Raw genomic sequence first — 15448 nt, forward strand, 5'->3', positions numbered from 1 at the left:
TATTAACTAATTAATTTCATTTCAAGTAATGGAAAATGTTTTTTTTCCCTCTTAACCATGTATCAACATTTGATAGATACTTAAAGATATTTTTATCTATCGAGATAAATAATGGAATGAAAAAAGTCAATTACTGATGAATATGAACAGTATGACACTATTTATTTTATTTTATTTATTTGTGTGTGTGTGTGGGGGGGTGTTTCCGGGAAAACCAGAAAACCTGCTAGACAAATTCTAAAAGAGCTGTAACACTAAGTATGATACTACTTATGTAAAATCCCATATACAATATCCATTTCTATCACTCACTGCCAATGGGTCGATATGGATGTTTATGTATTTATAGATGGATGTATAGGTATTCATAGGAGCCCTGGTGGAGTAGTTGGGTGGCTAACCTCAAGTTCAGAAGTTCAAACCCACCAGGAGTTCTACAGAGAAAGTTAAGGGCTTATCACTATGAGTTCTGATGGATTGGTGAATGTTAATTAACAAATCTAAGAGGAAGGATATATGCTAAAGCTGTATTAAGTAACTCAGTGGAGGGGATAAAGATTAGGTCAAAGGTCACGGTCATTTAAACTTTAACTGCAAAAACTTTTATTTTTTGCAATATCAAATTTTTGTAACTAAAATTTATAAAACATGAAAAAATTTTACAGTAAACTGCCCATATCCGGTCTCCTGGCTTGTCCATCAGAGCCTGCCGTGTTCCTGAGACACATAACCCGGGTCGTCCTGTTCTGAGGGTTCACTCGGAGCAGATCTTTAAACTGTTTTCCGATCTAAAGCCTGCTTTGTCTGGGTCTAATTACTAGAGAAAAGATATGTTTAAAAAATACAAGATATAAATAATAAGTCATTCCATTTGGCTTATATGAAGTTCATGAAATAAAAATATCAATAAATATATATTGCAATTTACGAGAATATAGTGCAACCATAAATGCACTTAAGTGTACTAAATAGCATTCTTGACAGGGACGTTCGCGGCTTGGTAGCGTGGCCGAGCGGTCTAAGGCGCTGGATTAAGGCTCCAGTCTCTTCGGGGGCGTGGGTTCGAATCCCACCGCTGCCAGGATTAGGTCCTTTTTATTTTCTTCACTTCCCTCTCCACCCTCTTCTAGGCGCACCCAGATTCGTTTTGCGCATGCGTCAGCCCCAGGGAACGGCGGAGAGGGCGGGTCTGCGCGCACCGGGGCGGGGCATTGTGGGTAAGAGGAAGCGCAGTGTCCGCCCAGCTCCCCCCACGTGTCCATCGGAGTTTCTCCACCAGCAACATGGCCGCTGCCTGAGAGAGAGCCGGGCCGCCGCCGCTTCAGCACCTGGGCCGTCCCTGCCGCCCGCGTGCGGGCCCCGCGGAGAGGTGAGTGCCGAAGCGGCTCCCTGTCCGCAAGCGGGAGCCGGGCTGCTCTCAGGCCGTGGCTCTGGCTTGGGTTCCCGGTAGGCCAAGGCCCGCGCGGTGCGATGCCCAGGGGCCGTGGTCTTCTGGCGACCCAGGCAAGCCAGCTCAGCATTACGGTCCTGAGACCTCGGCGGCCGGTGTGCTCCGATCCCGGGCCTGGCCCGGAAGTAGGGAGCACGCTGCCGAGATTATCGGGGTGACTCAGGGTCCAGCTGCCATGCCCCACCTGGGTCAGTCGGGCCAGCCTCCTCCGGGAGAACCTGTTCGCAGGCAACCGATGTCCGGCTGGAAGGGCTGGTTACTTGCGGGGCGTGAGAAGGGGTCTTGACCACTCGCGAGGGAGGCGCACCCATTGGTCAATGTGACTCACCCAAATCTACGGGGGAGAGGGAACCCCGAGCCTGCCTGGGCTCCTTGCTTGCCTTTGAGCCAGACTAATCTCTGCGGGACCAGACCCCGGACGTCATTCAGGTTCCTTTGCTGACACCCAAAGGTCTGCTGCCTCTGATCACTGAAGTGGACAATAAGCACAAGTAACCGAGTAAATCATTAAGGTCGTCGTGCTCTGTTAGTTTTAGTCAGTGGATGTGAAGTGAGGAAGGAGAGATCTTAGCAACCGCCTCAATTTCCTTTATCTGTGAAATGGGTAACAGATATTCTTATCTAAAAGTGAAGACTAACAGGGGAACAGAGAAGCAGCTGCATAGAGCGCTTGATTTATGGCTAATCTCAGACCTTGTAACATTGGGAGAAAACATGTTGCTAAATAGTAGCACATCTTCCCATAGGTTACATTCATCCCTTTGCTACATTTACTGCTGTATACATATTGATCATTGCAGCCCTCTGGACCGGCGTTCTCACTTTCCCTGCCTCGGGTGAAAACAGCAAGGGAAAGCAAAATCAGACAATTCATAGATGACATTGGTTGATAACCAGAAGAGGTGGGATTTGAACTTCCTGGCTCAGTACCAGAGTCCAGGCTTTTACCCACTACACTATACTGCCTTTTGCTGGAGTTATGTGTAGTATGGTTGTTAAGAATGGGGAAGCTTTGACATCAGCTGATGTCAAAGTTGTTATTTTGGTTCCTCTCTGCAACTGTGACCTTGAAGGGAAATTATTCTCTGAACTTCAGTTTTCTTCTCACCTCAGCCAGGTCAACCCTTCCCTTTCCAGGGTTGAAAACCTAGGTGATTCCCAGGGGAGATGCCTGGTCAAAGGACGCACTGCCAGTTAGAAGCTGACTTAGGAAGCCAGGCGAATACTTGCCCTGGGGTCCGCCCTCCATTGTACTAGGATGAGTCAAAACGTATTGCTATAAATTCATAGACACCATTATTAAAACAAACATTAAAATGCAAGACTATTGCTTCCCATGGCTGTACCATTCTGAAGGTGGTAGAGTCTAACCCTTCCCCCAAAGAATTCCTCACTCTTTGATTTATACCAGGGACCCCTAGTGGTTTGGTGGTTATGAATTGGGTTGTGATCCAAAGAGACAGCAGTTTGAAACCACCAGCTGCTCCTCTGGAGAAAGACAGGGCTTACTACACTAATCCATTAAAAGTGTCAGAAACGTAGGGATGCAGTTCTGCCTTGTCCTATGGGATTGCTGTGAGTTGGCATCCACCCAGTGGCACAAAGTGTATTTTGTTGGAATGTTGGGTTTGTTTTTGTTTTTTTAGTTTAGGGAAGAAAAAGAAGCCTCAAGAGGCCAGGCCAGGGTGGAGGGTAGATAGGGTAATGTTTCCCAGTGAAATTCTTCTAGGGCAGCCCTTACATCCTCAAAGAATGACCAGGTGCATTGTCATGATGGGGGGAAATTCCTCCATTTTCCTAAGACCCATGATTATCTTGTGTCCTTCAAGAAAATCTATCAAGATCATTCCTTTGAAAACCAAACCAGGCATCACAACCTTCTGAGCTGACCTTTCTACCTTAAATTTATCTAGCCCAGCAGGTCCCCTCAAAAACCACTGGTTTGATTGGACTTAAAAAAATTTGTAAATACCCTAGCGAGATTAAGACAAGGGTAATTATTGTTAAGAGAACGTGGCCATAACCTTCCCCTGCTCACAGAGACATATTTAAATATGTTTTGTTTGGAATAAACTCATGCACGTGTGAACTGGAAATTCTAGTAGCAATACTTTGGGACTTAAGTTTGTATTTCCAGCCCTCCCCCACCCCCCACCCCCCGCCCCCTATGCATCCCCATTCATCAGTTAGCAGTTAATTTTGGTTGCCTCCGCCCTTCTGATCAACAGGTTCGATTTCTGGGTAGTGTATGTATCTCACCATGGCCTTCAAGTGTCCCCATTTGCTCCGGACTCATCTTTAACTTCACTTGGATATCCTTGCCCCGTTTCCCTTTGAGCAGCTCCCTTTGGGGAGCAGAGGCCTGTTCTGACTTCCTGTGCCCAAGTGCATGGAACCGCTGCCAGCGAGAGGAATTAGGGGTCATGAGGTTATTGGGTCTGAGTAGTTATAAAGGCCAGAGGGGGGTGGAGGGAGAAGGGCAGGATCTGATGTGAGATGTGGTCTGAGGGGTACCAGAACAGCTTTGTTTAATGTCTCACACACTAGGGAATCTTTGATTTTTATTTTAAGGGAGCTGGGAAGCTATCATAGTTTTCCTGGATTCCTTAAACAATTTTTTTTCCTCTCAAAGTTTGGAGAGAAAACTTTGGAGGCTGGAAGTCTGTTCAGCTCTGACTGGGACTCTTTCTATCTGCCTCCTGGGTCTAGGAGGTTCCCAGCACAGGGACTCTGGGCCCAAAGGACTGTATCCGCTATGGGCACTTACATGGTGGGAGTAGGTTATGCTCTGGCTTCTGTTGCTTGTTTGATCTCTTTCATATTTCAAAATTGATGTACTTAAGGTTTAGCCTAATTCTGTATGTTTTATCATGAACATAGCTACTTCAGATCGTGGTTTATTCACCCAGAAGTTAGGATTTCCAATATATGGGGTGGTTATATCAGATCGCAAAATGGAAGATAATATTACACACCACTGAGAATGTTGGCCTAGCCAATTTGAGGGACATAAATGGACCCATAAGGAGTCTTGGTGGTGCCATCAGGCAAGCATTGGACTGCCACCCTCAAGGTTGGCAGTGTAGACCCACCCACCACTCCCTGGGAGAAAGATGAAGCTCGCTGTGCCTGTACAGACATACAGTTGCTGAGTCTGAATTGACCTGTGGGTGGGAATTTATTTGATCCATGACAGAAACTGTTGCAGGTTTTTATAGAGTGACATTACTTCCTGGCTTTCCAAAGGATCAGTGATTGGGTTGAACATAGCTTGCAGAAGGCTTAGGGTGGAACGGGGAGAGCAGCCAGGCACAAGATGGAGCTGGCAGGCCTGGGGACGCAGCCGCGGGTTTGGAGTGAGAGGAGAGAGGTCAGGGACGATGCTGATGGGCTTGGCTTCCCGCAAACGTGCTGCCATTGAGTTGATTCTGACAAATGGCAACCCTATGGGACTGTGTAGAACTGCCCCGTGGGTTTCTGAGACTGTGAGTGACCTTACTCCTGAGGAGCAGCTGGTGGTTTCAAACTGCATCCCAGCTTGTGGCCGTTATGCTGCCCGCACTCCCTTGGTTTGGGCTTGAACAGCCTGAAAGGCTGGAAAGTGTGGGATGATTTTAGGTGGTGAGTGGTAGCCCCTTTCACGTTAACTTGGGGCCCTTGGAGATGCTCAGCTTGGTGCTGGTCTGGCTAACATTTCTAACCCCTGGGCTCTACAAGAGTATCTAAAATTTAACGGCATTAATCTTGACCCCGCCCCCTTTAAAAATATGGTTGACTATATATAACAAAACATCTTCCATTTTTAAGTGTACAATTTAGTGACGTTCATTATATTTGCTATGTTGTACAGCCATCACTGCTATCCATGTTCAAATTTTTTTGAATCTTCCTAAACAGAAACTTAAGGCCCGCTTATAGTAATGGCTCACCATTTTCATCCCCTCAACTCCTTGGTCTCATCCAAACCCGCGTCCAAGCCAGTTGCTGTCAAGTCTGATTCCTAGTGACAGAGTAGACTGCTCTATTGGATCTCCAAGGGTTTTGTTATTGGTGATACACAGGGCAAACCGCGTGTTCTCTGTCTTGGCATGTGGACCTCAGGGACGTGGATTGCATTCTGGGAGTCGCGCAGCTCTTCTCACCCTCCCTTCTAAGGTGTCCCTTCCTAAGGGATCCCACCAACCTGGCCGGTTGCTCTTGTCACTTTGATTTCTCATAGATGTTCGTAAGAGTCTAAAGGCCAAGAGAGGTGTGTTTTACTAGTAAAGCTAGACTGTTGTTTGGGTTTAGGGGCCCTGGTGGCATAGTGGTTACATGTTGGGCTGCCATCTGTAAGGTTCTCAGTTCAAGACCACCAATTAAGAGCTATGGTCTCAGAAACTCACAAGCACAGTTCAACCCTGTCCTATAGGGTTGCTGTGTGTCGCCATCAACTCCATGGCATTGGTTTCAGTTTATTTATGGTTGATATTAAGATGAATTCAGGGGCTAATTTAAGGGTTTTTAAAAAATTTTTGTTTTTGTTTCCTAATTTAAGTTTTAAAGATTATTTCAGGCCAGTAGTTTCAGGGATTCCACTAGCTCTCATGGTTCCAGAAAGGCTAGAGTCCATTATAATGAGAATTTTTGTTCTTTTCCCTAAAAAGGGAAATCGAAAAGATCTGAATTAATTTAAAGACCTTTTCCCCCTCAAAATGTTCAGTCTTGGTGGCTGGCATCACATCGTTCTGATCTCAGAGCAAAAAAGGAAATTGTTTGGGGAGAGAATTCAAAGCTAGAATCTTTATGGTGACATGTCGCTAGGCCTTTGCTCCTCCTGTGGAGTAGCCAGTGGATTCGCACATCCACCGTAGATTCGCAGCCCAGCCTTCCAACACTGTGCCGCCAGGCTCTAGTGTAGTAACGGTTCTTATCAGCTTAAAGACGCAAATAGCGCCATCGCCTTCAACACTGTGCTGCCAGGCTCTAGTGTAGTAACGGTTCTTATCAGCTTAAAGACGCAAATAGCGCCATTGAGTTTGTTCCACCTCATGGACCTTATAGGGCAGAGTGGAACTGCCCCTTCTGAGCGGTTTCTGGGAGTAGATATCTCCATGGGAGCTGAGCTCCTGATCTTTGCTGTGGAGCAGTTGGGGTGTTTGAACTGAAAGCACTTTGGTGCTTTTTCACCACCAGTCAACTTTGGTCTCTATGTATTTGCTTATTCTGTGTTCATGTAAGGGGTCATGCAATAGTTGTCCTTTGGTGTCTGACTTATGTTCAGTCAGCGTAATATTCTCAATAATTATCCATGTTGAATGTATCAACACTTTTCTTTATGATGAATGATAGTTGCTTTTTTGGATACATCTCATTTGTCTGTTTTGCATTTGTTTCTGGTGTCTTGTTTGTGAAGGGACAACTGTCTTGACTTAACAGTTTTGAAGTGATGGTTCCTTTTCAAAGTTTATTTAAATGAGAACTAGCTGATTTAAAGAAAATGTTCAGTAGTACAGATATTGAATAGACATGGATTGTGATGGTCTTACCCAAGAGATATACATTTGGAACTGCTAAGATCTGTGGGTGTCCCCATGCCCCTTTAATGTTTATCACATGCATGTTATACTGCTAACCACAAGGTTGGTGGTTCAAACTCAACCAGCCACTCCTCGGAGGAAAAATGAGGCGGGATGCTCCTGTAACTATTCACAGTCCCAGAGACCCTATATAGAGGCACTTTGAGCTGGAATCAACTCACTGGCAATGGGTTTAGGGATTTTGTTTGTTTATTTGTTTTATCCAACAAATAATTATGTTTAGGAAGAGTCAGCACAAAACTGTTTACTGTTAGGCAGAGGCTAAATGTGTCTCAGATTTCCAACTTTTTCCAAGCTGTAGTACGACATCATTTTTTAACACCAACTGTACTCCCCTTCCCTTCCCCCAGTAATCTTCCTCTTCCCACCCACTCTCCACCCTCTTCAATTGGGTTTGGAAATTTACTGCAGTGTCTCAGAACGCACAAACTGTACTTATAGTTATGTGGTTTATTAGGAAGTATCGGGATCAACTTGGAAGTAACTCAGAAAAAATGTTTGTCAACCAGGACAGTTTGCAGTCCTTCTCGAGGCGAAGTATAATTCTCTGCCTCGGGGTTTCACTGGGCCTTAGCTCTGCTTGGGCAATGTTACTGCTCTTTAGACTCGTCTGTAAGTGCCTGCAGAAGGCATGCTCTGTCAGCAAGCCCAGTGGGCCCTAGGTGTCATTACAGCTATCTGCCACTGCTGTGGTTCCTGTCACCAGTGCGACAGCTTTTGCAGGAGATTCGCTTCTCTCTGAAAACCTCTGTAGTGTTGACTGATTATAAGCAAGCTCCTTGTTCATTTCAGAGTATGGCACTCCTGGCTGGATCATAAACTGACCGATCCCCCACAAAGTCATTTGATCTTAAAGGATGGCATAGTTTTATACACCTTGTTTCCCTTTTAGCTGATCCCTATGTTGTAGGATTGTGGCCCAGCCTTTCTTTTTTGTCAGATTATAAAACCAAGGCTAAAAAGAGCTGATAAAAGAAAACACATTAGAATGTCCTAGTCCCTGACCCCACTGAGATCTTCCTCTGGCGCTTCCTGTCACCTGGAATTCCTCCTCTGTGCTGTCCAGAGCCTTCTGTCCTTCAAGGCCCAGCCCAATGCACCTCCTGCCCCAAGCCCTCCTCTTCCCACCTTTGAACTCCCTTGCCCCTGAGTTACTTGCAGAGTCTGGTGGCCTGGATTTGAAATGCAATTAGTCTTCTTGTGTTAGGCCTGGGCACACACACTTAAAAAGTGTCTCTGGGATCTGATCTTCTCATTATAAAGTAGAACAAATACTTGGTGGGTTGATTCCTGAGAGAAAAGTATGTAAATACCACAGTTGAGCTGAATAATTCCATTCTTTTGATAAGCCACATTGTTTTTATCCATTCACTTAGCGTAGGGTCCTAAAGTCGGGTTGGAAAGCGAGTTTCAGAGATGGTCACCATGGAAAAGCCTTTGAATGGAATGTGCTTCCTGTATAAAGTTTGAACCTTTCAAGCGTCTACGGGGCCCTCAATTAGCTTTTGAGTCTTCTCATGACCCTTAACCAGATAGCCGTTGTTCCCCTGTTGGCAGTGAGTTCTTGGTGGGTGGTCAAGAAACCCTCAAGTCTAGTCCTCTTCCAACTCCAGGTGTTGGTGTGTGTATGCCTCCCTGCACCCTTTGCTTGCTTAGTTCTTTCTCTCCCTTTGGGCCCCTGGAGTGGTTCCTTTCTTCCACAACAGCCGTAGAGAGGTCCCTCTCTGTGTGAGTGCCTCCCTCCCAGCGCAAGCGTGTTGCAGCAGTGGTTAAATGAGTTGGTGATGGTCCAGGCCCCACCCTTCCCTTGCAGATTGAGTTCGAGGACTGCACGGCTGTCTCACCCCTAGTATGGCCAATGAAGAGGATGACCCAGTCGTACAGGAGGTAAGTCCTCTGCTCAAGGGAGCGGTGCCTGGAGCCCTTTCAGCCCTCCCCCAGCCATGCTGGGAAGTGTTGGCTTTCAAGTGACCCTCAGCCCACTCTGTCCCTCTGTTAGAGTGCTCTTCTCCCCAATGTCTATATGGCTGACCCCCTCACTTCTCTCAGGTCTGATCAGTCTTCACTTTGAGGGTGAGACCTTCCCTGTCCGTGTCCCTCGGTGACATTCTCCTGCAGCCTTCCCCATCACTCCCTTGCCCTTGAATATACTTCATACATGGCCACAGCACCTGCCACTCCGTAGACAAGCTTATTTGCCTAATGTGTATATCCTCTTGGAGTATAAGCTGTCTGAGGGCAGGGGTTTTGTTCTGTTGACAGCGACCTCTGTGGAGCCAACTGCAGTGGCTGACACACTATCCCTCCATTGTGATTATTTGTTCAATAAATGATGACCACTCCCACCCCACCCTCTGAACCCCACCAATCTGGACTTACCAGGTCCAGTTATTCATTTGAAATCCTTCTCTACCTGGACTGGGACCCAACCCTCAGAAGCTCTGTGGGGCAAGACTTGGTTCACCTGAGGAGCCAGGACGCAGGAAGGCAAACTGCTGAGAGTAGGACTAGACTGGTGGGGAAGGGCCTTGTTGCAGGCATTTTGGGACTGGCTAACTGGCTTGTAAGCCATCTAATCTAAGTGGGGGATCCATGGGGGAAGAGGTCATTCTAGGGTTTTGGTGAACCTGGGTTGGGGGAGACCAAACCCATACTTATCCTGGTCCCCTGGGATCATCCAGAATTCTGGCCTGTTGCTTGTAGACAGATCCAGATTAGAGACTCATTTCCCCTTATTTTGTAACATCCCCAGCCTGCCTCTTAGCTACGACCCCTTACCTGAGGCAGGTTGAGCATTGTGTTTGACCTCCTGGGTAAATCTTCTTCCTTTGCTTCCAGATCGACGTGTACTTGGCCAAAAGTCTGGCAGAGAAGCTCTATCTGTTTCAGGTAACTGTGGACTTGAAGTTAAAGGTGGGCGAAAGCAAGAGCACTGAGTTGTGGGTGAGGAGTAATGGGAGACACCAGACTGGCTTACATTCTTGGTGCAGAGTGTGGTTTCTTTTGCTGTTATGGAGGGGGTGATAAGGCTATCTCATTTTGAAGATGGATGAAGTCAAGGCCACGGCCAGCCACGTGAGGAACAGAATGATGGAATGGTTCACGTTTGGCTCTGGGATCGGACTGCTCGCATTGAGGCTCAGCTTCTCAGAGCGTCGTTGCTCTTTGCCTTAGTTTCCTACTATGCAAAATGATTTGTAGTAATCAAGGGATCCCATGGGTTCCTGTGAGGAGAGATTTGCCTGACTGAGTGAGCATCGACAAGGATAGCCGGGGCGTTACTGAGATGCAGAGAGGGGCTGCTGGAGAGTGAACAGCCGGTCTGGGACAGGATTTGAACCCAGCCAGCATGATTCCCCCCACCCTGAGTTTTCACCTCCCCCTCCCCAGCTTGCTAGCCAGTGGCCAACACAGCCTGTGTTCTTGCCCGGTTTATAACATTTATATAGGTATTAATTCAACCCCTGCGTAACTCGTTATTACTTTTAAGAGTCATTGAGATACTATTTACATCCACACAATACATCAGTTTAAGTATACAATTCTGTGTATTTTAATATAAATCGTGATGTATGCCATCACCACAAATCTAATTTTAGGGCATTTTTTTTCTCCCTAAAAGAAACTTGGTACTTAGTACTCAATCCCATTTCCATCTCTTTCCCTTCCAAAGCCCTAGCCAAGCACTAATCTACTCCCTCTCCCTGGATTTGCCTCTTCAGAACCTTGCTCATAAGTGGCTGTATACACTGGCTGCTGTCACTTTGTTTAGCGGTCTCAAGGTCCATTCATGTTGTAGCGTGAAATAAGAAAGTTATGGCTTCCTATGGCTAATAATAATCCATCATGATATAGAACTTTATGTCCTTTTTTTAAACCCAGAATAATACATTGTTCTCTTTTTTTTTTTTTAAGAATAATTTTATTGGGGGCTTGTACAACTCTTATCACAATCTATCCATCCATTCGTTGTGTCAAGCACATTTGTACATGTTGCCACTATCATTTTCAAAACATTTTCTTTATACTTGAGCCCTTTCCACCCACATGAACCCTTGATAATTTACTTATATGTATATATATATATATATATATTTCATGTCTCAGACTGACCAATGTCCCTTCACCCATTTTTTTGTTGTCCATCTCCCTAGGAAGGGGTTATATGTAGGTCATTGTGATCAGTTCCCCCTTTCTCCCCTCACCTTCCTCTTCCCTTCCTGGCATCACTACTCTCATTATTGGTCCTGAGGGGTTTATCTGTCCTGGATTCCCTGTATTTCCAGCTCTTATCTGTACCAGTGTACATGCTCTGGTCTAGCCGGATTTGTAAGGGGTCATAATGGGGAGGGGGAGGGAAGCATTAAAGAACTAGAGGAAAGTTGTATGTTTCATGTGCTATACTGCACCCTGACTGGCTTTTCCATGTGACCCTTCTGTAAGGGATGGCCAATTGTCTACAGGTGGGCCTTGGGTCTCCACTCCACACACCCCTTCATTCACATTGATAGAATTTTGTTCTGAGTTTTTGATGCCTGATACCTGATCCCATTGATACCTCATGATCACACAGGCTGGTGTGTTTTTTCCATGTGGGCTTAGTTGCTTCTCAGCTAGATATTTGCTTGTTTATCTTCAAGCCTTTAAGACCCCAGATGCTATATCTTTTGATAGCCGGGCACAATCAGCTTTCTTCACCACATTTGCTTATGCACCCATTTTGTCTTCCGCAATCGTGTTGGGAAGGTGAGCATCACGGAATGCCAGGTTATTAGAACAGTGTTCTTGCATTGAGGGAGTACTTGGCCTTCTTATGGCACTAATAATACTCCATTGTGTGGCTTGACCTCCTTTTGTTTATCTACATCAGTTGGTGAACGCTTGCATACTTTCCATTTCTTGGCTGTTGTCAATAACCATCATTGGTTTTTCTCCATTGTCCTTATTCAACATCCAACTTTCCCATTCATAGGAAGCAATTGAAAATATCATGCACCTTAGTTCTCAAAGTATATCATCCTGGCTTTTCACCACTTTAAAGAGGTCTTGTGCAACAGATTGACCCAATGTAACGCAGCCTTTGTTCTCTTGACTGCTGCTTCCCTGAGCACTGATTATGTCTGAATCCAAGCAAGGTGAAATCCTTGACAGCTGCAGCCTTTCACCCTTTATCACCATGTGACCTATTAGTCCAGTGAGGAGTTGGGGCTTCTTCACACTGAATTGTAATCCATACTGAAGGTCACTGTATTAGGCCAGGTTGACTACAGAAACAAATCCAATGACACTCAAACATGTGTAAGAAAGCACTTTGTGTCAAGAAGTAAATGTATATCACGAAAACATCCCAGCCCAGTCCAACTGAAGGCCATAGGTTCAGTACAAGTCCATAGCCCCTCTTCAGACTCATGCAGTCACAAGCTATGGTGATGGGTGCAAAGTTGTGGGGATCCAATGGCTCTGGTAGCAGTCAGAATCAGCCAAGCAGGAAGGTGAAGGTAGAGAAAGAAGGGGAGTTCCTCAGGGCCCTCCTTATGAGGCCACGCCCACAAGGAGTCACCTTCAGGCAGTGACCTGATTGACAGGCTGAACTCCATGTTTACCCATCTTCAAGTTGACGTTACTTGAAGTTGAAGTTACGTTACTACTGGTCACAGTCCTTGGTTTTCATCATTTAAGCCCTCACTTTCAGCAAGGAAAATTATGTAAGCTGCATGGTGAAGGTTGTTATAATTCTTCCTCTAGCCACATTCTTCCTATAACCCAGCTTCTCTGATCATTTGCTTAGTTTACTAGTTGAATAAATATGGTGAGAGGATACAACCCTCTTTCCTGATTTTAAACACCCTCTGGCTAGTATGTAGCTAATTGGACATGGCCATTAAATGTGGAGTTGACTTTGCACCGCCCACCTCTCCACTGGGCTCTTCGAGAGGCTGCGGGGTGTAAACCAGGGTGGGTGTAAACCAGGGCTCATCCCCACTGGAAAATGGAAACAAAAAGGTCAAATCTTTGGGGCGTGGCATGGCATGGTGCCCCCCGTCGTTAGTTGTGGAGCAGTTGCGTTCACAGGGGTGCTGGTGGCATGTGAACCCCTTCACACAACAGCCAGTTTACACCAGGAGGCTGAGGTCCAGAGAGGGTTCAGCAGACCTGCTCCCATTTCTCTGATTTCCTGTTATGGGAAGATTCACTGGTGTGGAAGAAGAGAGCTCTGATATCAGGAGTTCCCACAGAGCCGTCTTGTCTCGTTGAGCCCATCTTTCTGCCTTGGGAGTGCCCTTTGAACTGACCCCATACAACTAGGAGGCAGTGCTCCTTGGGCCATAAAACCTGCTGGACAATACACACTGGGTCCCTTTGGGCTTCCTGTGCTTAGACAACTCTGAGAGCCAGAGATATTCTAAAATTGACTTTGGTTAGGTGATGCTATTGAGCATAAGCTGCAGATGAGACCAGTGGGGGAGCCCTATGGCCAGGCTGGTGGGGGTCCAGAGTTTTGGGTCTCTGGTTGAGGTGGGAGGGGTGTCGCTGCTGCTCCTTGGCCAGAGGCCCCAGCTGAGTCAAGTGGACTGATGGTCTTGCTTTCCCCAGTATCCTGTGCGCCCAGCCTCGATGACCTACGATGACATTCCTCATCTCTCAGCCAAGATCAAGCCTAAGCAGCAGAAGGTGGGCCTGTGCTCTTAATGGGAATGGGGAGGCGAGGGTTCTGGGAACCCAGAGTTAAGAGGAGAACCGTCAACTTAGAAGGTCTTGAGAGAGTTTCAAGAAAGAAAAGGGGCGAGGAGCTCCAGCAGAGTCAGGGAGCACATGGGGGGGTGTTAAGAGACAGGTTTGGGGTAGGGTCAGATATGTGTGGGACCTGGGGGACAAGCTGATGCCCACAAGAAGACGTGAAGGTGCAGAGTGCAGGCTTGATATCTCTGGTGCCCAGGAAGGAAGGGATAGAGGGCAGGGCTGGGGGACCTGGAGGTACCTGCCCCATCCATGGGCCCGCGGTGGCTCACGGGCAGCAGTGCCCCATGCAGGGGCCTGCCTAGTATGTCTAGCTCTTGTCAAATACCCAAGAGCAGTTAGTTGGTAATTTTTTGTTCTGATAAGAATTTTTGTAAGAAATCTGTTCGTTTTTAAATGTGGGCACCTCATTTAGACCTTTGGAAGTGGAGCCAGAGCTGAACAAAGCTATGAGCCCATTGGTGGAAGCCCTGTTGTGCTTTTGTTATAGCTAAGCCTAAGGGCCAATGGGGAGACAGGGACCAGTGCTTGTGTTGGGGTTGTCCTTTGGGGCGCTGTGCCTTGGGGTCTTCATAGCTGGTGGGGAATGCTTGATGTCTCCAGGTAGAGCTTGAGATGGCCATCGACACCCTGAACCCCAACTATTGCCGCAGCAAAGGGGAACAGATCGCGCTGAACGTGGACGGCACCTGCACTGACGAGAGCAGCACGTATTCCTCGTGAGTTTGCTGAGCTTCCTGTTGGTCCCCTCTGGGTACTCACCCCACTGCTGGCCTCCTCGGGTCCTTGTCTTGTAAAACCGTCCTACCACCGGTCCCAAGGGTGCATGTGTATGTTTGAGAGAGAGGTGTCACTGCCCCAATCGGAACTAAATAGAAAGTGGTCCTGGAGCGCCTGGCACAACTGGACCAGGATGGGGTCTGAGGAGTGAGTGTGGTGGGCTGTGCTTTCCCCTACTTGGGAGTACACCCCACCAACCCAACACCCCCCTCCCCACCACTGTCCTTGACATCAGTTCTTCCTGTACATCTAGGAAGCTGATGGACAAGCAGACGTTTTGCTCCTCCCAGACTACCAGCAACACATCTCGCTACGCGGCTGCACTCTACAGGAAAGGTAACGGGGCGGGCTGGCCGGCCACACTCCCTCTGGTCGGGGGAGAATGGGAAGGGGCCTGCTGGAGAGGCATTAGCAACTGACTTAGGGTCCTGCTCCCCCTACCCTGTCAAAGAGCCACCCCCGGGGCCAGCCAGGCTTTGGAAGTTGTGTTGTGGAGTTGGGTGTGTACCTATGTAGCAAGGCTAGATAGAAGGCAGTGGAGAGGGAGGTGGGTGGCCATGCATGCATATGCACACACAGACAGTATAGTGTGGGGGACAAGTAGTGGAATTTTGTTTTCTTTTTTTTTTTAATACAAGGTCTTTATGGCCCATAAATTCCAGTGTTCCAGTGAAGAGAAATGAGATGAGAGTGCACGTGTACAGAAATGCTCACATCAGCACCGTTCACAGTAGTCCAAACTAGACACAATCCACATGCCCATCAGCTGCCCGAGTGGGCAAGGAAATGTGCTATGCCCGTACGTACGTACACCATCACTCAGCCGTCAGTGGCATAGAGCTCTGAAGGTGCTACTACGTGGAAGGAAGCCAGTCACAAAAGGCCACCTGCTGTAGGCGTC

General features: G+C 47.1%; 1 protein-coding gene and 2 non-coding genes across 3 annotated transcripts in view; 2 read left to right on the forward strand and 1 right to left on the reverse strand.

Annotated features, from left to right (window-relative positions):
- Positions 1 to 195: 195 nt before the first annotated feature.
- LOC142423581 (U7 small nuclear RNA) lies at positions 196 to 257 on the reverse strand. The gene has a single exon (XR_012779203.1). It is a non-coding gene; the product is annotated as a U7 small nuclear RNA (small nuclear RNA).
- Positions 258 to 999: 742 nt separating this feature from the next.
- Positions 1000 to 1081, forward strand: TRNAL-AAG (transfer RNA leucine (anticodon AAG)). The gene has a single exon. It is a non-coding gene; the product is annotated as a tRNA-Leu (tRNA).
- A 138-nt stretch (positions 1082 to 1219) lies between these two features.
- Positions 1220 to 15448, forward strand: part of POLR3E (RNA polymerase III subunit E) — a 31987-nt gene continuing 17758 nt past the window's right edge. Inside the window, exons 1-6 of the mRNA XM_075564603.1 lie at positions 1220 to 1369; positions 8843 to 8916; positions 9868 to 9918; positions 13624 to 13701; positions 14371 to 14486; positions 14801 to 14883. Coding sequence (XP_075420718.1) covers positions 8881 to 8916; positions 9868 to 9918; positions 13624 to 13701; positions 14371 to 14486; positions 14801 to 14883 — 364 coding nt within the window. The 5' untranslated portion in view covers positions 1220 to 1369; positions 8843 to 8880. The remainder of the gene's footprint in view (positions 1370 to 8842; positions 8917 to 9867; positions 9919 to 13623; positions 13702 to 14370; positions 14487 to 14800; positions 14884 to 15448) is intronic.

Source organism: Tenrec ecaudatus, chromosome 12 (genome assembly GCF_050624435.1).
Source record: "Tenrec ecaudatus isolate mTenEca1 chromosome 12, mTenEca1.hap1, whole genome shotgun sequence".
NCBI classification, from domain to species: Eukaryota; Metazoa; Chordata; class Mammalia; order Afrosoricida; family Tenrecidae; genus Tenrec; species Tenrec ecaudatus.